The 24,288-nt window shown below is 44.3% G+C and overlaps 1 protein-coding gene across 1 annotated transcript in view; it reads left to right on the top strand.

The window, feature by feature from the left end:
• The window catches only part of TLL2 (tolloid like 2), a 183,156-nt gene that overhangs the window by 82,911 nt on the left and 75,957 nt on the right, over positions 1-24,288 (top strand). The window contains exon 2 of the mRNA XM_040437476.1: positions 18,367-18,477. Within this exon, the coding sequence (XP_040293410.1) occupies positions 18,367-18,477 (111 nt within the window). The remainder of the gene's footprint in view (positions 1-18,366; positions 18,478-24,288) is intronic.

Raw genomic sequence — 24,288 nt, 5'->3', positions numbered from 1 at the left:
ATGGAGAAATCTCTGCCAAAAAGTGACCGACAAAAACACATTATTGATTTATGACCGTAATCATCCCCGATGCATGGTTGATTCTTTACCATGGAGCCAATTGTTACGTGTTCGAAGAATAGTATCCGATAATGACAGATTCCTTACCAGAACAGATGAGATGTGCAGGAAGTTCATGAGAAGGGGTTATCCTCTCACCTTACTGCAGAAGACTAGGGGTAAAGTTTTAGCGGTCAATCATGAAACTGTTTTGAGTGGATCCACATGGATAGGGACTGAACAGGATTCCATTTGTGTCCATCTTCGGTGGTGATAGTGGTGCGATATCTAATATCCTCGGGAAGGATTGGCATATACTCCATCAAGGAATGCCGGACACGAGGGAATTTGCATCGCCCCCGATGATGGCATACAGAAGGAGTGTCTGTATACGGGACAGACTAGTCAAATCTGATGTGGGCGGATCTAGGACCGAAAAACAGACCTTATTGGCAACTAGGAAAACAGGCAACTTTCCATGTTTATCATGTTGTAACTGCAGTGGGATCATGAAAGGTGATGTATTTACCCATCCATATAGTGGGAAAACCTTCAAGATTAGAGAGTACTGCACCTGTAGATTTCGAGACGTAGTCTACATGATACAGTGCCCCTGTAGCTACATTTATGTGGGAGAAACCACTATGGAGCTCAGGGAGTGAATAAATAAACACAAGAGCACCATTAGGAAGGCCATGATAAAAAAAAAAAACGGTAGCGAAACACTTTATTGACTGCGGGCACTCCATTAACCAGCTCAGTTTTCGTGCAATAGATTCTGTGGGGCCATTAGGGAGGGGAGGTAATAAAAAATAAATTACTCAGGAGGAAGGAATTTAAATGGATCCATACTTTGAGATCGCTACAGCCCTATGGGCTGAATCTAGAGTTTAGCCAGTATTGATTAGGTTGGTGGATGATCCTCATCAGTGTGCTAGATGGATAGTGTTTTTATGATATTCTATAGGTGGCTTAGGTCCCACCCATGCTAAGATTTGACTAGATCATGCATCACCATTTTTAATATATCTATGCGCACAGACTATTCACCTGTTGCCTGGTGCAGTGTAATATGTTCTATACAGCGCACAATCTGTATGATAATAGGATAAGATGCCAGTTATTTACACTGCATTTATGGTTGGATCAGTATCCATTGTGCTACGCTGTGGATATTGAGCACATGTGTTGTCCCAGGGTGCTTCAGTTGTGGCCACAAATTATGGTTGCTTCATACGCGGTCCCAACTCACTGACTTCTGCATCCCCTAGGTAACGCGACGCCTAGCTCCATGTCTGCGCGGCCGGGCGGGGCGGAGTCTGACGCTGTGGTCAGTTGTTTCTGACATCGGCTATCGCGGGACTTCGCTCCGGGCGCGTGTGTGACGTGGATCGGGGCCAGTCGATACATGGACATGCGCAGTGTGAATTTGAGGACGCGGACTACAGCTGAAACCATTGTGGATAAGGAGAGGGTAACTACAGGTGATGTGATTAGTATGGGAGTCTGTATGCAGAGAGGTAATGGGATGGGTGGATGGTATGGCTATGTTTAATTGGTTCTGACATTTGTGGGTGTTCCTGGGTGTGGGTATTTATATGCAATTTTGCCATATGTTTTTTATGCTTAACAAAGGCTGTTGTACAGCCGAAACGTTGCTGATTTTTTTTTTTTTTTGTATGCTGTGAAGCCCTAATAAAGATGGAATGATGGGAGATGCTGCCACCGCTGTTTGATTTTCACGTATTCTCTGGCTGATTGGCTCCGCGGCTGGTGTGGGGCTGTTGCAACTCCCTACAACAAGGACGGACCGTTGAGTGCTGCTCCTGAACGATTGTTTCTCTATCCTCTGGACAGGTCATCAATATCAGATTGACAGAGGTCTGACCCCCTCGGACTCCTGCTGATCAGCTGTTTGAAGAGGCCTTGGTGCCTATGTGAGTGCTGCTTCTTGACGCAGGCTAGATTGCAGTAGTGGTGCAGTGTAACTACAACGGTTTCTCATTCACTTTTTAATCAGCTGATCTGCTGGGGTCCCAGGAATTGGACTATCGCTGATCTAATGATGACCTATCCTATGCATAGGTCATCTATGTACTAGCACTGCGCAACCCCTTTAATGTCTTGGCAAGTTAACCACTATCCACAGGTCTGAATTGGTTCTCTGTTTGAATGGAGCACTGGTCGAGCATGCTCATCGCGTCTTAATTCGTCTCGAGGATTGCCAGAGGTAGCGGAGTACATTGTTTGGATATAATAACCTGTTCTTGCCGGAATTCCCCCAAGTATTTTGGTAATCCGGATGATTCTGTATTGGAAGCTTGGGTAAGACATACGTAGAGATTGACTTGGCTAAACCTGCCAGACGTTTGACTTAAAGGGGTTCTGCAGTTTTTCCTGATGATCCATCCATTGAATAGATCATCAGCATCCTATCGACGGGGGTCCGACACCCGGGACCCCTGCTGATCAACTGTTTGAGAAGGCAGCAGCGCTGGCAGTAGTGCAGCGGCCATTCAAGTGAACAGAGCTTAGCCACGCCCCCAGGCCAGAGATACTAGTTGTGACATCACTGGGCCTGCGGTAAACAGTGAGAAGTGAGGATAGATCAGTTTAAAAAAACTGCAGAACCCCTTTTAATTTGTGCTCATGTCTCACTGATTGGCTGGCAGTCCTGTTCCAGTGGGAACTGGAAGTGGAGGTGCTGCAACCAGTGACTGGTTTGTTTTTGTAACCTCTCTACACCAGGGATCGGCAACCTCCGGCACTCCAGCTGTTCTGAAACAACTCCCAGAATTCTTCATTCACTTCTGTGGGAGTTAGAAGAAAAGCTGAGAATGTTTGCTTGATGGGAGTTGTAGTTTCACAGCAGCTGGAGTGCCGAAGGTTGCTGATCCCTGCTCTACACCTTGCCTACCCATATGAAAAGGGGTTCTCTGTCTTGAAGAACCCCCTGTAATGCAAAAATGTACACATTATTAGTGATGACATGTCTAGCTGAGTATATTGACAAAGTTGGGCTACTTTCACCCTAGCGTTTGTGTTCTCTCAATACCGTAAAAAAAAAAAACACTTCCGTGTTGTCAATGAGGACAAAGCGTAACTGAACAGAACGCTCCAAAATGCATTCCGTTCCGTTTGGTTGCGTTCCCATACCGGAGAGCAAATCGCAGCATGCTGCGGTTTTCTTTCAGTCATGGGATGCGGAGCAAGACGGATCCATCATTACCCACAAAGCAAGTCGATGTGGACAGATCCATTTTCTCTGACACAATAGAAAAAGGATCCATCCTCCATTGACTTTCAATGGAGTTCATGACTGATCTGTCTCGGCTAGGTTAAAGATAATACAACCGGATCTGTTCATAACTGATGCAGACAGTTGTATTATCAGTAACAAGAGTTTTTGCTGGATCCAGCAAAAACGCTAGTCTGAAAGTAGCCTATGGTTGCATTCACTTGACTGATAAACAGCCATGTGACGGCTGTTTTTTTGACCATTTGAAGTATGTAGGGCTTTTCACATGGCTGTCATGTCATGGCAGCCAGATGGTCTCCATGGAAATCAATGGGACTGTTTTTTTGGCTGTTTAGACAAAAGTGAACCCGCCTAACTGCTGTTAAAAATGGGTACACTATGGCAAAACGGGGTTAAAAAAAAAAATCAAATACTCCCGTCACCACTTGTACGTGCAGGGGGTATTATGTATACCGGAAGCACTGCAGGGGCGCTAATGTTGAACAAGCCAATGAAATTCTTCCATTTTAAACAGTTATTAAAAACTGATCCCAAATGGCCGGAAAATTGATGCAAATGGCCATGAAAAAGTGACAGTATATGTTTTTAACTGCGGTTGTGTGAAGGTACCCGAAGACTGCTTGAATCTGTACCTGGAATGACCTTTTTATTGACTTTATTGACTTTTTTTTTTTTTTTCTTACAGGGGATTATTAGGTGCTATGTGCTCTGCATCTGTTTTTTCAGTGGAGCCATCTGAAACCTAAAGTAGTAATTCATGTTTTAGTAAAACTCCTTTTACCGTGTGTTTACAAGTCGTTGCCATTTGTTACATGTTGGATAACTGCTGCCTCTGTAATTCAGCATGAAGGATTCCTCAATCACTGTTATCCATATGCAGCAAGCCGGATATAATGTCGTACTGTTGAAAATTGGACATTTTGCATGGAGATTACAGTGGATGGCTGCGTGACAGCTTTGTGTTTTCCATGAAATCGGTGTGAATGTGAAAAATACCTCTCTAATTTTAAACGTACGGCATTTCTGGACTTATTTGCTCCCCCCCCCTTTTTTTTTTTTTTTTTTTAGAATGCTAGCTAGCAAACTCAAACTCCATGATGCAGATATTTTCTTTAGAAGAATAGGATTCTCGATATATGTCTTCAATGTCAGGCATGCAGAACTTAAAGGGTTGTCTTGCAAGAAATAGTCTACAGAAAATTAGCATGTGCGTATGTACTCATCCCCTTTGTTAGGAAGCCCATAAAAAGCTCTGGTGCAACCAATTACCTTCAGACGTCGCATAATTAGTGAAATGATGTCCATCTGTGTGCAATCGAAGTGTCACATGATCTGTCATTACATATACACACCTTTTTTGAAAGTCCCCAGAGCAAGAGGCATCACTAACCAAACACTGCCACGAAGACCAAGGAACTCTCCAAACAAGTAAGGGACAATGTTATGGAGAAGTACAAGTCAGGATTGGGTTATAAAAAAAAATCCAAATCTTTGCTGATCCCCAGCAGCACCATTAAATCTATCATAACCAAATGGAAAGAACCTGGCACAACAGCAAACCTGCCAAGAGACAGCTGCCCACGAAAACTCACGGACCGGGTAGGGAGGGCATTAATCAGAGGCAGCACAGAGACCTAAGGTAACCCTGGAGGATCTGCAGAGTTCCACAGCAGAAACTGGAGTATCTGTACATAGGATGACAATAAGCCGTACGCTCCATAGAGATGGGCTTTATGGCCAGAAGAAAGCCATTACTTTCAGCTAAAAAAATAAAAGGCGCGTTGTGAGTTTGGGAAAAGGCATGTGGGAGACTCCCAAAATGTATGGAGGAAGGTGCTCTGGTCTGATGAGACTAAAATTGAACTTTTTGGCCATCAAAGAAAGCGCTATGTCTGGCGCCATCACATCACCCAAAGAACACCATCCCACAGTGAAACATGGTGGTGGCAGCATCATGCTGTGGGGATGGGACTGGGAAACTGGTCAGAGTTGAGGCAAAGATGGATGGTGCTAAATACAGGGATGTTCTTGAGCAAAACCTGTACCACTCTGTGCGTGATTTGAGGCTAGGACGGAGGTTCACCTTCCAGCAGGACAATGACCCCAAACACACTGCTAAAGCAACACTTGAGTGGTTTAAGGGGAAACATGTAAATGTGTTGGAATGGGCTAGTCAAAGGCCAGATCTCAATCCAATAGAAAATATGTGGTCAGACTTAAAGATTGCTGTTCACAAGCGCAAACCATCCAACTTGAAGGAGCTGGAGCAGTTTTGCAAGGAGGAAGGTGGTAAGGTGTGGCAGGGTCATAGAGACTTATCCAAAGCGACTTGGAGCTGTGATTGCCGCAAAAGGTGGTTCTACAAAGTATTGACTTTAGGGGGGTGAATAGTTACGCATATTGACTTTTTTCTGTTTTTGTCCTATTTGTTTGCGTCACACAAAAAAAAAAAAATTCTTTTTAAAGTTGTGTTCTGTAAATTGATGCAAATCCTGAAACAATCCATTCCAGGTTGTGAGGCACCAAAATGAAAAAGTCAAGGGGGCCTTGCGAACCAGCATTTATTTATTTTGTTTCTCTTTCCACCTCACTAACGTTGCTGAGGTGGACACACATGCATTTACTGTTAGAAGCCGTGATAATCAGGCCTTGTCCACACTTCAGTGAGCTGATCAGTGATTTTCATCAGTAATTTGAGCCAAAACCAGAAGTGGAGCCTCCAGACATTACGTATAATGGAAAGATCAGCACCTGTTCTGTGTTTGACCCGCACCTGCTTTTGGCTCACAATAACTGATGGAAATCACTGACCAAATCACTGTGTGAACTAGACCGTACAGGGGGAGAGTTGCAGGACACACCCCTCAGAAAGGCCATGACCTACTACTAAAGATCAAAAGTTTTAAAACTAAACCTGATTTTAATGTGGAGAAGGGTACGCCTTGTTTTCTGGCATTTTTATTGCCACTTTGGGTGAAGCAATTGGGGCCGCTAGTTTCTTTTGGATAGAACATCATGAACCAATACAAGTTGAACCTGTCCTGGTGACATGTTCCCTTTTTAAGTACTGGATTTCTGTTTAGACATTGAGGTACAAGACACTTGCCTATGGGAAAGCTTGTAGGGAAAATGTCTGCTGCTTAGAGTCACTATTGGTGAAAAGGCTCTTCCACCTTCACCTGGACAACATGCACTACTGTTCCGAATTCGACCTTTTATTTTGCATTAAAGGGGTAGTCTGGGCTTTTAATATTGATAACTTAACTTATCCTCCGGATAGGTCAATCAATATCAGATCGGCGGGGGTGCTGGGTGACTGTATGAGGAGACGGTGCGCATGTCCCATTTCTCTTCCTGTTCACTGCTGCTGTCAATGGCAAATCCCATAGACCGCAGCTGTGAACAGGAAGACAGAAGGATCGATGATATCACTTTTTTTATGCAGTATTGCTTATATAACCTTTTGTTTCTGTATTTCACTAGATATGCCCCTTTATTTGCCAAGTCTTTTTTATGCTGTCCACAGGGAGGGCCTGTCCATAAAATGGCTGCTGATGTAGGATCATGTGCCAGGGCAAATTGCCTCCATTCATACACTGCACTTGCACTGTTCAGGTGTAGTGTATGTAAATGTATGGTCACATGACCCTCCATCAGCAGCCATTTTGCGGACAGCACAAAAGACTTGACAAACAATGGGGCATACCTTCTTAAAATATACAAAATGGTACATAATTTTAACAAAGACTGTATTAGTAGGTGCCATATAGACTTCTTACAAACGCATTGGTCAGCAGTAACCAGAAAGTGGCCAACCCCTTTAAAGTAGGAAAGTAGGTCCAAAGCAGAGCTTGATTTTAAATATTTCTACATAGAATGTTCTCTATTACTACATCAACTGAAGAGAGTACTGTAGTCTACTAAGTAAGCCCTACTCTGAACTAGATAATCGGTTCATAAGTAAGTTCTCAAAGACCAGGAACACTTGTTGCGATGGCCATGCAGGATTCAAAAGTTTAAAAATAAAAATCTCCAGTCACTTTTCTCCTGGTTTAGCGTGAAGCTCTCTCCCCCCCCCCCCCCCCCCGCTGGACTGGAAGTATGCTGTACAGTCTACTTGCTAGTCACCGCTGCTGGATAACTGGTGAGGCCATTGGTTGGCCAGCAGTGGTGGTGTGTATGATGTAGATGGCGTGTCATACTTTTAGTCCTGCGGGGACTGGACTGGACTATATATATTTTTAAATCAATGGCCATCTCAACAAGGGTTCCCAGTCTCGGCGAACTCTGTTAATGCTGTTTTTCTATAGATCGGAACCAAAAGTTTCCTTTCAAAGAATGTGGGTCATAGTGGAAACTGTTATAAATTATATTTTGCAATTCAGTGAATTTCAGGGTGGGCGTTATGAGAATGTTATGTTGTACTTTTAATATAGAATTGGCTCACAGAATTGACTTTGGCAGTCGAGACTTGAAAGAGGCAATGTTTTCAGTTATTCCATTCAACTAAATGGTTTTGAATCGGCGAGCTAAATTTTTATGTGAAAGTTTTTCCAGATACTACAGCTGGAGTTAGCCCAGATAGTATCAGCTGAAAAAACACTGCTGCAATACATTCCTTTCCACATAAAATTTAGTTTTGAGGTTCTCCAAAAAAGTCTTTGTACCAGTCTAAATAAATGGTGAATTAATGGGTGACCAGGTTAACAAAATTGGTCACAGTTTACTGATCTCCGTGAAAATAAAGAACTAAGTTTAATTTGCTGTTTTAAAACTTTTACAGTTAAATGTTGTATGGTGGGACAAGCCCTAGAACAAATCCTTTTATTTTACAGTTGTATTTTTTTTTTTTTATTCATAAAAAGTGGAATATATCCTATGTAATCAAACGGTAATTTCTTATGTTTTAGGCAGGTTTAATAAATCCCTAGATGTATTCATATTATCACACAGGAGGGAATATGCAGCATATACAAGCAGAGTTGGGGTCCATTCACACGTCCATGTGTGTTTTGCGGATCTGCAAAACACTGACACCAGCAATGTGCGTTCTGCATTTTGCGGGCCGCACATCACCGGCACTAATAGAATATGCCTAAGAATAGGGCATGTTCTAATTTTTTTTTGGGAACCGAAATGCGGACCTGGAAGTGTGGGTCCGCATTTCCGGATTCGGGCTGTACATTGTGCGGCCCCATAGAAATGAATTGGTCCGCAGTTCCGTTTTGCAAAATGCGTAACAGAATTGCGGAAGTGTGAATGGACCCTTAAGAAGGGGTCTAAAAATGCCAGAATCTAGAAGTTCTTATTGCCACAGCTTATTTACATAAATAAATTACTTGCATAACAATATGACACTGCATTTAGGCAGGTATGGAAAGAATATGGGAAAGTAAGAATGCTTCAAAAATTAGATGTTTTTAATAGTTTATTTTTCTCAATTAACAAAATGCAAAGTGAATGAACCAAAGAGAAGAAATAAAAATCCAATATGGTTTCCTTCAAAACCGTATCCGTTCTTCACTTGTACACAGTTTTTGAGGGAACTTGGAAGGGTGGTTGTTTCAAACATCTTCTAGAACTATAAGATCTTCTGTGGAAGTAGGCTTACTCAAATCCTTTGATCTCTTCATGTAATCCCAGACAGACTCTGTTAATATCAGGGCTCTTTGGGGGCCGTGTTATCTCTCCTCCTTGTTCTTTATGCTGAAGATAGTTCTTAATGATATCTGCTGAGAAATACAGGCAGATACTTAACTATTTTGCCATACCATCAGGAAGGGGTCTGATTACTTCCAAATTTATTCTGCATCAGGACAACAGCCACAAACGGACAGACAAAGTTCTTAATGACAATCTTCAGCGTAAAGAAGAACAAGGAGTCCTGGAAGCGATTGATATAGCCCCCACAGAGCTCTGATCTCAACATCATTGAATTTGTATGGGATTACATGAAGAGATAGAAGGATTTGACCAAACCTACATTCACAAAAGACCTGTAATGACCGACGTCATGCACAGGGAGGATAAAAGGGAAAGCCCTGCCCAAGGGAGAGGGAAAGGTGGTGACCCCTAACTCACCTTGCGGCTGGCACCTGACTGCCCTGACGTCCCTAGACGGGTTCCTCACCCGTGCGGCGATCACGTGCCTAAACCCTGGCTTTCCCTAAAATGAGCCCTAGATAGTGAACGGGCCGGTGAGATCACTAGTCCGCACCACTATCACTAAGAGGGAAACACCAGGGAGAGGACAGACAAAACAGACAAACACATACACCCAGGTGGGCGATCACAATAGACCAAAAGGTCCAACAGGGATCCGGAGGGTAGCGTTCTGGACCAACTACCAGAGAACGCAGCAACACAGCTCCAGAAGGTCAGAATAGATGTCCAGGCAGGAAGTTCTATATCTGGCAACCAGAGAAGTGTGAGAGGAATATAAGGAGGTTTGGGAGTGCTGGACAAGGAACAGCTGAGGAGAAGGAGCTACGGATCCCCGAGTGAGCCAAAAGGGTTTGCAAAGAAAACCCAGAAAGCTACCATAAGGAAAACAGCCCTATCTTAAATAGAGCGTGCAGCCAACCGCTGCGACTTCCTGACCCCGGGTATAACTGAGTCAGGCGTAGTTCTCGATATCCTCGTGACAAGACCTGTGGTTAGTTCTAAGGTATTTGGAACAACCCCTTGTTGAGTTCTGTTAAACTGTGTGCAAGTTTACCTAGAAACGTTTATGCTGTTTAAAAGGCAAAGGGTGGTAACACCAAATATTGATTCCATTTAGTTTTGTATTTTGTTACATATCTTGTAAATCAGGGCTTGACAAATTTCCTTGGACTCTAGGAGCCAGCTAAAAAAGTTAGGAGCCAGGCGAAGCCGCGTCATAAAGCCCCCAGTAGGTGCCCCCCCCCCCCTCTTCCATAGAGCCCCCCAATAATGCTGTATACCATGTTACATATACCGCCGCTCCGTCCCCGGACCCTATTGACTATAATAGAGACGGGGGTGCAGTACTTTTAGTCCGGCGGCCTTTCACCATGCACTGCCGTGCTGCGCCAGAGCTCTGCCCCCATTATAGTCAATGGGGACGGAGCGGTGGTCCGGCGAAACAGCGGAAGGACGGATCCGACAGGGTGAACAGCCTGCCGGATCCGTCCTGCCGCAAGTGTGAAAGTACCCTTAGTTATATAGCTACTGAATGAGACAGAAGAGATGCCTTTAACATATATATCTCATTGAGAAGCCAATTTGATCCTAAAGGGTTAATTCAAACTGTAATCTAAACTGTGTCCTGTCACTTTTATCTCTCTGCTCCTGTCCCTTAATCTTATCACTGCTGCAACAAAAGCATCAGGACAGCCTGGGTGTAACCTGTTCTAGAGTCTGACTCACGGTTCTTTTAACTCAAAGAATCGAATGAGTCTCTAACTAAGTCGGATCTTTAGATTCTTTAACCTGAGACTCATTCCATTCTTTCTAGACTCCTCCTGTACTTGTCATGGACCCAGAGCTGCTAGTGCTTGCATTGCCTGAGCTGATTGGTTGGTGGGCGGGGAGGGGCTGGCAGAAGCAGCTTCCACTCTAGGATCAGATTACACTCCTCCCGAGTCCCTCCCCTCCCTGCTGCCAGCGTCTCACTCTCCGTGTGTGCTGTGACTGAGCTGACTCAGACTGAGGAGCGGTTTCAAACGGTGCTGCCTCCGGACAGAACGGCAGCTCCGCACCCATCGCCCGGGCACCTTTGAAAACGGGCTGACAAATACCCAAGCGCCAGGACTAAATTCTTGGTCGCCATGGCGACCTGGCGCCTGGGATTTGTCGAGCCCTGCTGTAAATGTAAAAAGGAAAAAATACTTGCATAATGTTGGGGGAGAAACTTTGGACCATTTCTCCCTGCAAACGTTTCGGTTAATCAACATTTCTGGAGTGCCTGGCATGTACAGCCTTCAGGTCGTGCACAGCATCTGGATAAAGTTAAAGAGGACCTTTCACCATAATAAAACCTCTAAACTAACTATACAGACGTGTAGAGCGGCGCCCAGGGATCCCCCTGCACTTACTGTTATCCCCGGGCGCCGCTCCGTTCTCCGGTTATAGCCTCCGGTATCTTCATAGTTAGGCTCCACCCAGGGGAACCTGACTCCGTCTTTCTCCTATGCTGTAGCGCTGGCCAATCGCAGCGCTCAGCTCATAGCCTAGGAGGTTTTTTTTTCTCTCAGGCTATGAGCTGAGCGCTGCGATTGGCCAGCGCTACAGCATGGAAGAATGAGACGCCGGCAGGTTCCCCTGGGTGGAGCCTAACTATGAAGATACCGGAGGCTATAACCGGAGAACGGAGCAGCGCCCAGGTATAACAGTAAGTGCAGGGGGATCCCTGAGCGCCGCTCTACGCGTCTGTATAGTTTAGAGATTTTATTATGGTGAAAGGTCCTCTTTAAGGTCAGGAGCCTAACTTGGCCATTTCCAAGCACTAACACAAGTTACTTTGTTGCTTACTTGTGCGCTTTGCGGGGTCATTGGGTACAATGTCTTGATCCACCTTTAGAATTATTCCTTCAATGATAAAAGGTGTCCAGGCCCTGAGGCAGCAATGCAGCCCCTAACCACGATCCTCCCTCAATCATGCCTCACTTTTGGGACAAGGTTTTGGTGTTAGTGTGCAGTGTTTGTTCCCCTTCCTAATATAGCGCTGTACATTTTGTCCCTAAAAGTTCACTTTTGTTCTTTTGGAAACTCTTCACACTATCTACTGTCTGCGTTTTGGGAGATTTTTGTATTTTAATTCACCCCCCCCCCCCGTCTATAGTCTGTAAATAGCCAATGCTAGGGCATTAGACTGAAGAAATATACAGTTGCAAGAAAAAGTATGTGAACCCTTTGGAATGATATGGATTTCTACACAAATTGGTCATAAAATATGATCTGATCTTCATAGTCACAACAATAGACAATCAGTCTGCTTAAACTAATAACACACAAAGAATTAAATGTTACCATGTTTTTATTGAATACACCATGTAAACATTCACAGTGCAGGTGGAAAAAGTATGTGAACCCCTAGACTAATGACATCTCCAAGAGCTAATTGGAGTGGGGTGTCAGCCAACTGGAGTCCAATCAATTGAGATTGGAGGTGTTGGTTACAGCTGCCCTGCCCTATAAAAAAACACACACCAGTTCTGGTTTTGCTTTTCACAAGAAGCATTGCCTGATGTCAACGATGCCTCGCACAAAAGAGTTCTCAGAAGACCTACGATTAAGAATTGTTGACTTGCATAAAGCTGAAAAGGGTTATAAAAGTTACTGTTCATCAGTCCACGGTAAGACAAATTGTCTATAAATGGAGAAAGTTCTGCACTGCTGCTACTCTCCCTAGGATTGGCCGTCCTGTAAAGATGCCTGCAAGAGCACAGCACAGACTGATCAATGAGGTGAAGAAGAATCCTAGAGTGTCAGCTAAAGACTTACACAAGTCTCTGGCATATGCTAACATTCCTGTTAGCGAATCTACGATACGTAAAACACTAAACAAGAATGGATTTCATGGGAGGATACCAGAGGAAGCCACTGCTGTCCAAAAAAAACATTACTGCACGTTTACAGTTTGCACAAGAGCACATGGATGTTCCACAGCAGTACTGGCAAAATATTCTGTGGACAGATGAAACCAAAGTTGAATTGTTTGGAAGAAACGCACAACACTGTGTGTGGAGAAAGAGGCACAGCATACCAACATCAAAATCTCATCCCAACTGTGAAGTATGGTGGTGGGGGCATCATGGTTTGGGGCTGCTTTGCTGCATCAGGGCCTGGGCAGATTGCTATCATCGAAGGAAAAATTAATACCCAAGTTTATCAAGACATTTTTTTTTTAACTTAAGGCCATCTGTCTACCAGCGGAAGCTCAACAGAAGATGGGTGTTGCAACAGGACAATGACCCAAAGCATAGAAGTAAATCAACAGAATGGCTTATTGCTGAACTGAAACAGTTCTGTAAAGAGGAATGGTCAAGAATTACTCCTGACCGTTGTGCACATCTGATCTGTGACTACAGGAAACGTTTGGTTGAAGTTATTGCTGCCAAAGGGGGTTCAACCAGTTATTAAATCAAAGGGTTCACATACTTTTCCCACCTGCACTGTGAATGTTTACATGGTGTGTTCAATAAAAACATGGTAACATTTAATTCTTTGTTATTAGTTTAAGCAGACTGTGATTGTCTATTGTTGTCTTAGATGATCAGATCACATTTTATGACCAATTTGTGCAGAAATCCATATCATTCCAAAGGGTTCACATACTTTTTCTTGCAACTGTAAATGCAGCTGTCCATGACTGTGTATCACAGTATTTGGGGGGGGGGGGGGGGGGGTTACTAGTTCTCCTTGGGGAGAAAGTGCCTTAATCGGCATGAGAAGACTTAAGGCATACACGCTCCCCTAGAATTTTGGGAAAAAGGTATGCAAATAAGCTCTTAACAAGCTCTGTCACCAGATGTAAGGCGGCTATCCTATAAGTCAGCGTTCAACCTTTTTTAAATGGGCCTTGACACATGACTTGGATAATAAATAAGCCAGAATCTCCTCTGCAGACAGCTGTTTTGTGGTGATTGCCCCTCATCAGTGCAGAGCAGAGACTACTGGCTTAATTGGGTGAGAGGCCCAAGTCAGGATTTGTGGAGTACTATCTCTCCTTGAGGAGAGACCACCTTAATCGGCATGAGGAGACTTTTAGACCATATATGCTCCCCTGGAATTCTGGCTTATGCTGCCTCTCCATCGCCCCCCTGCGCTGTGGTTACTGGGGGCCAATGGCTGTCATGGCAACCCCAGGCCTTGCATAGGCCTTGGGGTTTGCCAGGCTGGGTCTCGCATACAAACTTGGTGTGATACTGACAGTTTCCATGTAGTACAGTATGTATTGTACTACATTGAAACAAGAATCGGAACCCAAAATATTAGTCCTTGTACTGGGACAAAAATAAAGTGGGGAAATTTTTTTATAAAAAAATAAACATTTTAATAAAAATACATATTAGATATTGCCGCATCCATAACGAGCGGCTCTATAAAAATATCACATGACCTACCCTGTCAGGTGAACATCATAAAAATAAAATTCTATTTTTTTGGTCACCTTGCCCAAAAAAGGGTAATATTTAACGATCAAAAAAATCTTGTGTACCCAAAAATGGTAACAAAAACAAACTCTTCCCACAACTTAAAACCTTCTCGGTGAAATCTGCCCTCCAAAATCCATATGCTGCACCTTCCCTTCTGCGCCCATACCGCAGTTCACGACCACATATGGGGTGTTTCTGTAAACTGCAGAATCGGGGTAGTAAATGAGTTTTATTTTGCTGGTAACCCTTGCGGTGTTGCAGGGAAAAATGGATTAAAATGGAAAATATGCCAAAAGCTAAATTTTGAAATGGCTCTTCTATTTTCCTTTTATTTCTTGTGGAACACCTAAAGGGTTAACAAAATTTGTAAAATCCATATTTGAATAACTTAAGGGGTCTGGTTTCTAAAATGGGGGTGGAGCTCCGGCACAGCAGTGCACGGCGAAAGGCCGCTGGACTAAAAGTACTGCATGTCCGACTTTTTAGTCCAGCCTCTCACCGTGCTGCGCCGGAGCTCCGTCCCCGTTATAGTCAATTGGGACGGAGCGGCGGCACGGCGAAATAGCTGCAGGACGGAGCAGACTGGGTGAACAGCCTGTCGGATCCGTCCTGCCGCTAGTGTGAAAGTAGCCTTAAAGTAGTAATTAACTTCATGAGGTATCGCAATCTGTCTTAAAAGCAGAGAAATTGAAACTTTTGAAAATTGGAAATTATTCCAAACTCTTGGAAATTTTGGATTTTTATAAATAAAGGTAAAGCATATTGAAATTTACCACTGTGTCATAGTACAATGTGTAACGAGAAAACAATCTCAGAATGGTTTAGATGAGTTCCAAAATTATTACCACATAGTGACACACATGTCAGATTTGCAAAAAATTGCTTGGTCCTTAGGGTGAAACCTGGGCTGGGGTAGATAGGGTTAGGTAGAATTTTGCTGCAAGCAGCCATGCTGACATTTTGACCATAACCCCTGACAGCCACCTCCTCTCTGCCTCCCATACATCTCAATGGGAATCAGTGCTCTGGATCGCACCTAAATTCAGCTTAAAAAGCTGCTGTGTGAATGTCCCCTTACTGAGGGCACTCATTGGTAGGGCTGAAACGATTACTCGATTTGAATCAATTAATTTAATTCCACACAAAAAAAATCCTCAATGCAAATTTTTGGCATCGAGGATTCGTTTGTGTCATGTGACCACGGAGTGGGAGTGAAGCGCTTGCTAGTACTCCACCGTTCCGTGGTCACCTGCAATGTCCTTTGACTGCTTGTGTACTCCAATCATGGAAGGGTCTCCCTGTCGCCTTCAAGTACAATGTTCAGTACCGGAGAGTGCAGGCAGTTACACGGACTCCTAGTCTGTAGTCTGCACAGTGCAGGCAGTGCGCAGGACACCTCAGGCTCACCGCAGTGACCCGGCATGGGAAATTGAAAACTGCATCTCGGAGCCAGTCTATCAGGCAGCCAGTGACCCCAGCTCAGTGTTCCTCCTCCATTGCTGCCCGTACCCGAGATGAAGAGCAGAAAACGTGCCATGCCGCCACTAGAAGAGTGCGGGGTCTGGTTAGACGAGTCTCCGCTTAAGAAATGCCACCAGGTGACTAGCGCGTTCATGTACGACAACGTGAACGGGATGTTGCTGGTTAGGTCTGGTTGTACCAGCGGGGCCACTAGGCTGGCATGTATGTGTAGGGAAGGAAGGTAGTACCATCCTGTGGAGGAGACCGGTGCTCGGGCTGAGAGCCATGGTGTCTGGACCTACTGTATGCGCTCTGCTTGCAAGTCACTCGCTGCTAAGCTGGTCTTCTGGAGATGGTAATATGGTGACCTGTGTGTGTGACAAGTACAGGCTTGCATGTGGTACTCTTCACTTCCATGCTAACTAAAATTCCCCACTGGCATAGTCAGCGCTGTCCTTAGTGCCCTATTGTTTCTGGTCAGTAGTTGTAGAGCTGCCCAGTATTATGGTGTGCCAGCTAGATGTGCCCTACCTGAGGGCAGCAGAATCTAGTGACCCTGCACCTCAATCCGAATCTGTTATTCTGATATAAGACCAGACAGCCAGTGAGTGTGTCCGTGAGGGGTCCGTTCCTGACCTCCCCTCCTCTCACAGGATCGCACAATATTAGGATACATTCACACCACCAAATTTAAGTCCACTAATTGCGGAACAGGTGCGGACCCATTAATTTTAATGGGGCCGCAAAAGATGCGGACAGCATACAGTGTGCTGTCCACATCCATAGTTCCGTTACACGGCCCCGCCAAAAATATAGAGCATGTCCTATTGTTTGCAATTGCGGACAAAATTTAGGCATTTCTCTCATAGGACTGACCGTGTGCGTTCTGCAAAAATGCAGAATGGACACGACCAGTGTCCCTGTTTGCGGACCTGTTTTGGTCTTGTAAATGTATTGGTGGAGCTGATGGCAGCGGGGGAAACTAATGCACTTGGGCTGATCACACAGGGGGAAACAAAGGGTGTTGGGGACTGGTGGCAGGGGGTCTGAGCTTTTATAAAGGAAGAGTCTATTAATTCATGATTTTTCTTATTAGAGTACTCGATTAATCGTAAAAATCTGTAGAATACTCGATTGCTAAAGTAATTGTTTGCTACAGCCCTACTCCTTGGCGCACATGACCTACTGAAAATACATCTGTACAGTACAGATGGACGATGTGGTTATTTCATTGTCCTTAGAGGCACGATTACAATGACGGGTAACACCTATATGAATCACAAAAGTTGATGGTCACTGCTTTCCTCCTCCATTTCTGTACCCAGTGACATTGGCACAGGCATCTCCTGGCTGCCATAAAGCATATCTCTGAATGCTGTTGACAGCTGCTCGGGCAATATGGCAGCCCCCATGGTCATATGCAGAAAATATCATTTTAAAAAAATCGATCAGTATCTGGTTTTAATCAGTAAAAAATATACCGGTAAATGTTCCCTTCAAAATCCTTTTTACTGAAGGCAGCTGTTTATCTATTTGTTTTGTCCATTGTCAGATTCTTTTTTTACTTTATTTTTTTATTGGTCCATATTGTGGGTGCATTTAGGTTTCAGCATGTATTGGATATTTTTTGTCTTCTGCTTGGATTAATGGGGTCATTGATCAAACTGGTATATAGTAGAACTGGTTTAGTAGCCAATAGCAACTAATCAGATTCCATCTTTTATTTTTGACCGTTCCTTTTGGAAAATGAAAGGTGGAATCTGATTGGTTGCTATGGGCAACTAAGGCTACTTTCACACTTGTGGCAGAGAGATTCGGCAAGCAGTATGCCAACTGGCTTTAGTAAGACTGATCAGGATCAGTCTTAAAAATGCCTGATCAGTCAAAAAAAATTCATTGAAATGCCGGATCCGTCTTTCCGGTGTTATCCGGCAAAAACGGATCCGGCATTTACTTTTTTCCACTTTTTTTTTTTTTTTTTTTTTTTTTTTTTTTTTTTTTGGCATTCCGGTATTCTGAATGCCGGATCCGGCACTAATACATTCCTATGGGAAAAAATGCCGGATTCGGCATTCCGGCAAGTCTTCAGTTTTTTTCGCCGGAGATAAAACCGTTGCATGCTGCGGTTTTCTCTTTTCCCTGATCAGTCAACGTGACTGAACTGAAGACATCCTGAACGGATTACTCTCCATTCAGAATGCATGGGGATAAAACTGATCAGTTCTTTTCCAGTATTGAGCCCCTGTGACGGAACTCAACACCGGAAAAGGAAAAACGCTAGTATGAAAGTACCCTAAGCCAGTTCTGCTTTACACCAGTTTGATAAATGACCCCCACAAATGTCTAATTTGCGTATACATTTTCTATTACTAGGTATTCATAGACCAGTTAAACATGTTTTAGTGCAGGATTTTAGTTTTATTAAGTTTTTGGTATAATGTACGTTAACTTTAATTGTGTTTTTGTTTTTTCCCATGGTCTACGCAGCTGCTTTCTGGGGTGATATTGCTTTGGATGAAGAAGACTTGAAATGGTTTCAAGTAAACAAATCTAATGATTCTGGAGAACCAAGAAATAACCATACGGGATTTACTGCAGGTTAGTGGTCATAACCTGTTTATTGTCAGATCATTGGTTTTAATGGCTTTGAATAGTAATGCTTTTCTGTTTAGTGCGATATGATGGTTTTTGTAGCAGCACCTAAAAAAGAAAAAATGAGTCTTAAATACTCAGAACCCAGATTTATGCCCTGACCAATCTCCTGTTGTACCAGCACTGGTTCCAGTCTTTGTTCCCAACTGTTTCCATAACCACTTTATAGGTCTAGGCTATGTTGATGCCGTAGTCATGACATGTTCCATGGGATGCTGCCTTACAGAGATGGTCTTCCCTAAAAGCAAGCTCTTGCAGAGCATATATTAATAATATGGCGCCATATAATGGCAGCATACTGCCCTACAGAGAACATTACACTTGTGCAGATCCTTCTGTTGGCCACAATGTTCCTTGGCCTTCTGACTATCAAATCCAATGCCAAAGGTGTCCAGGATTCAGGTGGACAGTCCTGGAACCCTCTTGAGGTGAAAGAAACGCTGTGCTCCTAGCGTAATACGTTTCAGTATAGGACGATGTGAAAGATGATGGGCTCCTCGCCTTCATTGGTTGTGTGATGGGGCGCAACACCACGTATGGCAGGGAGTCTGTATAAGGTTGCTGGGTGTGCCAGGATCCACACGCCAAGCACAAGGGTTGGTGAGATTGGTACAGCAATAGGATGATCTGGTTTCGTGACCGCGCTGCCAGGAAATACTCAGCAGAGAGCTGGATACAACAATTGTTTTTATTCGGACTGCGCGTTAAGGGGGCAGAATGCTCCCTTCATCAGGTCACCTGAGGATTTCCTGGCAGCACGGTCCCAAAACCAAATCATCCTATTACTCCACCGAATCCTGGGACTGTTCTGCAGTGTGAAATATCCGTTCTGCCTAATTGGTGCCACAAGAGATGCATGTAATTAAAGGGAACCTGTCAGCAGTATCATGCTGTCAGGACCGTAAAAAGCCGTGATTTCCAAGGAACTATGGTTTACTCTGAAATCTGTGTTTTAGAGGAAACCTATATTTAAAGGGGGTTCTCTAGGCTTTTAATATTGATGACCTATCCTCCGGATAGGTCCTCAATATCAGATTGGTGGTGATCCGACACCAGTCACCCCCGCCGATCAGTTGTATAAGGAGACGGCGCGCCCAGTGTGCATATGCTATCTCCGGTCTCTTCCTGGTCACACCGCTACGGTCTTTGGCAAAGCTGCAGGAAGGGGGACGGGAGACTGTTGCTTTGTGCAACTAAGCCAGTTTTCCTTTGCGCCAGTTTGATAAATCAGTGTCTGTCTTTTCTGATATGCTGCAGTGGTGGTCTGGGAATCGCAGTCTGTCAGCCACATGGCCCGGACTGACCAAGGTACCCCTAATCCGAACAGACGTTATCATAGTAATTTATGAGGAAGCCAGTTCCTTATCTGATTGCAAATCTATTGTACATGATGATGCAAGTTCAGATAGGAACTGACTAATGTAAGACACTATGATGCAGTCAGTGAAGTGTTGTAGACGCACAGACTTTTCTCCGGTCCGAGCATGGTCATGTGAATCAGCCCTCCGTGCGTCACAAACCGAAATCTACACCAGGCATTGGCTGAAGTAGAATTGAGCTATAATTTAGTTCGTTTTATGGGGTAAACTGTGAAAAAATGTGTTGGGCAGATGTTGCAATGCCCAAAAGTAAAAAAAAAAGTTGTCAATCTATGATAAATTCCCCTCAGTCGTTTGTAACGAGGGAACTGCCTGTGGTCTGTGCAGGATGAAACTACTGACTGCTTCCCTTTAAGTGCCAATTGGCTGCAGAGCTGACCGCAATACAGGACCAGGAAGAATTCCCCCCCCCCTCCCAAAAGTGGGGAAATGCCCCAGCATCTTATGGGCTGAATACTATTGAGGGCTTCCATTATGGAAGCGCTCCTTAGTACTGGAGGACCAGGAAGCGGTGAGGGCTCTGTACGCACCGCTTCCTGTTCCTCAGCTGTTGGCTGCGCACCGCGTGAGAACACTCTGATCTTGCGCTGTGCGTGCCAGTTTACAGCACAGCCTGTGGCAGGATGAAGAATTGTGCTGGAGGTGAGGCGCGGCGTCCGGAGCAGGAGAGGTAATTTTTTTACTTTTTTTTTTTTTTTTTATTATTTATTTTTTATTTATTTTTATTTTTTTTAGGCATGGGGGCTGATATGAGTCATATGGGGGGTTCTAATCTGAGGGCTTATTGGTCTGATTAACATTGGGGGAGTCTAATTGGTGGTCTGACCTAAAGTCTTATGAAAATTGTTTTTTCTTATTGTCCTCCTTAGAAACCTAGGTGCATCTTATGGGCCAGTACGTCTTATTAGACGAAACATATGACACCTGTGCTGCTTGTTCTTTTGGACCTAAAGCTTTCAATTTGGGACTTGATTGTGTCCTAATGTGGCATTTTACACGGGAATGTCTAACCCAGTGAACCACTTTTAACCATTCAACAGCTGCAATCCATAAAATCTAAGCTTTGCATAGCAAATGCAATGGCTGCATTTACTAGAGAGGAAAGGGATGCTTATGTAATAAATAATTGCTATTTAAATTTGTTGTTCTGTGGGTGTTAAAAGAATGTGTTTTGATGAATTGGATCCAGCCATAGTAGGCATTCTGTCAGCCAGGAATGTGAACAGCTGCCAGTATTGGCAAACGTGCACTTACATGATGCACAGATCTGAGAATGTCTTTATTACAAATAACTGGTTAGCAAGTTGTTCCTAAGGAAAAAGCAGTGGAAGCAGGGCCTACACATTTTGCTTCAGGGCCTGTGCATTCTGGCATGCTTGCCAGCATAGTAGTTGGTAAATTCTGGACATGTAAGCTCTGCCCAGGAACGCTCCGAACCTGCTGAGATTGCCCACTTGGGTAGGGTTTGTATAAGCACCACCCATTTTCGGACCGGACAGCTTGAATTTGCTGGGACTTGCTCTGAAAATTAGCAACAGTCCCTGCGGATTTGGGACTGTTGGCAACTTTGTACTGCTTCATGGCCTACAGCAGGGTTTCTCCACTCTGGTCCTCAGGACCAACCTACCAGTCAGAATTTGAGAATATCCCACAGAAGGAATACCTGTGGTCCTGATGCATGGACACTAGGGCAGAAGCAAACTATTATTTTAGCAATCGAGTATTCTACCAATTATTTTTACGATTAATCAAGTACTCTAATAAGAAAAAATGAATTGATAAACCGGTTTCCTTTTATAAAAACTCATCAGACCCCCTGCCATGAGTCCCCAACACCCTTTGTTCCCACCTGTGCGATCAGCCAAGTGCATCAGTTCCCCCCAGTGCCTTCAGCTCCACTCCCCCAGTGCCATCAGCCCCTCCATGCCATCCATTGCCATGTCCCCCACTCCCCCAGTGCCTCCATCCCATCCATTGCCATGTGATGTCCCCCAGTGCCATCAGATCAGTCCCTCCATGCCATCTATTGCCATATCCCCCTCCCCCAGTGCCTCCATGTCATCCACCATGTCCCCCACTCCCCCAGTGCCATCAGCTCCTCTATGCCATTTCCATCCATGTCCCCAGTGCCATCAGCCCCTTAAAATCACAGTTCCCCCCCCCCCCCCCCCCCCCCCCAGCAGATTCGGGCCCCTGCTAGCAGTGTGCTGTCATGGAGTCCGCAGGAGACTGACCGCATCTTCTTCCCACTTCCCGGCATGCACTGGGTGGGACCTGACGTCACTCACAGCTTCATCCAGCGCGCTGACTATGTGTGCACGTAAGGCCCTGACAGCGCGGTGCGGACAAGAGGCCACGGAGCGGTGAGTGAAAGGCTTCTCTTCACTTGCGCTCTGTGGTCATGTGATTTAAATGAATCCTCAATGCAGGGAAACTGCATCGAGGATTTTTTGCATCGTTTCAGCCCTAATGGACACTAATAATATCACCTGCTCAATACTAAGTAAATCCTGAAAACATGACTGGTAGGTGGTTCCCAAGGACCGGAGTTGAGAAACCCTGGTCTACAGATTGTGGTTCAGTGCACTATGATGTACATTTTCTTGAATTTGGTTAAATGAGTGGTTGATGTGCTCATCTTTTAAAGGCCATAAATGTCTAAGAAATACATCTTCAATTAGATGTAAGTCTTTAGAAAAGAAATAATGGCCCACATTTATTAAAGTCAGTGCCCAAGTTTTGTGGCTTTTTAATTTTAATATATATAATTTTATTTTTTATGCAAGGCTTCTTAGATGCATGTTTTTATGTATTTGTGCCAAAAAGAATGGGCATGTAACACCTTCACCCCTTGGTGGTGGTGGTGATGATTAGGGTGATGATGATGATGATGATGATGATGATTTAGGAGGGTGATGATGATGATTTAGGAGGGTGATGATGATGATTTAGGAGGGTGATGATGATGATTTAGGAGGGTGATGATGATTTAGGAGGGTGATGGTGATGATGATGATGATTTAGGAGGGTGATGGTGATGATGATGATGATGATGATGATGATGATGTAGCAGTTATCAGAGTACCTTGCATCTGAGAACAGTTCCTCCACCTAGGTGGCATTCAATGTAGAACATATAAAGCAGGAGGGGGAGACATACTGTGTGGGTGTGTGTTTTACTTTTTAATTAAATAGGCCTGTTCTGACGTTGTGTTTTGATGCTAAATATTACAACTTGTTGAGCATAGACCAGCCAGTGCAGCTCAGTGAGTTTTCCGTGCTGGGTAGTAAAATATGCCAAAATATTGTTTATAAAACCAACTTCAAGTAATTACGACTGCACATAGGGGGAAATGTATTATACAATTTGCGCTAGTTTTCTGATGTACCAAGTCACAAATGTTATAACTAGAGATGAGCGAATTTCCGCTTATGAAATTCGTTCACACTTTTTTTTGTTGGTAAAAGGTGAATTGCATTATGGATTTCGTTACCACGGACCATAACGCAATTCTATGACTGAATGCATAACGGCAACTTGTTTTTATTTTATTTATTTTTAGGACATTTATGAACATCTGATGTACAGTATTTTAAAGAGGACCTTTCATCACCCTGGCATGCCTGTTTTAATAGCTACATGCATTCCCCATGTAATAACAATTCTGGACCATCTGTTCTTATGGCTCTGTTGTACCATTCCTTTTATTATTGCTACTAGAAGTTCTGAATAAATAGCTAGCAGTCTGCAGTAAGGGTACAGAGGGGTGGTAAAGAGTTGGGGGTATGTCCCTGCAGTCTGACAATGGCAGCACTGATTGGAAATAGTGAGTCTGTGCAGGGACACACAAACTGGTTACCTCCCCTTTGTACCCTTACTGCAGACTGCTAGAAATTCATTCATAACTTAGTGCAAATAATAAAGTAATGGATGGGGGCGTGGCCGGAAGCTGATATGAGCAGACGCACTTAACTGAGCTCCGGACCCAATACCCTAACTTCATGTTAATCCTGTAATTTATCTGCCGCAAAAATAAAATCCAGATCGGGCAGGAGGTCGGGAAAGACCCGCAGCACAACCATGGCCCGTAATAGAGCACAGTCGGCCGCTGACTGACTCCGAGAGTTTGCCCGCATGGAAGATCAAGATGGCGCAGGTTCCCGTTCACCACCTCCCGGATGGGATTAGAGATGGCCCTGCGCATGAAGAAGCGGAATGTGCAGCTACAGAGCCGTCCTTGAAACGGGTTACCGAGCAATTGCTGGAAGCGATAGCCACCTGCCGCACATCAATGGTGGGCAAGCTGGAGGAAGTGAAGGTGGATATAGGTCTACTTCGCCATGATATGCAGGCCATGCGTGAACGCGTCAAAGAGAC

The sequence above is a fragment of the Bufo bufo genome, chromosome 6 (genome assembly GCF_905171765.1).
Source record: "Bufo bufo chromosome 6, aBufBuf1.1, whole genome shotgun sequence".
In the NCBI taxonomy this organism is placed as follows: domain Eukaryota; kingdom Metazoa; phylum Chordata; class Amphibia; order Anura; family Bufonidae; genus Bufo; species Bufo bufo.
The sequence above is the reverse complement of the archived record's forward strand: the minus strand, read 5'-3'. Positions and strand labels throughout refer to the sequence as shown.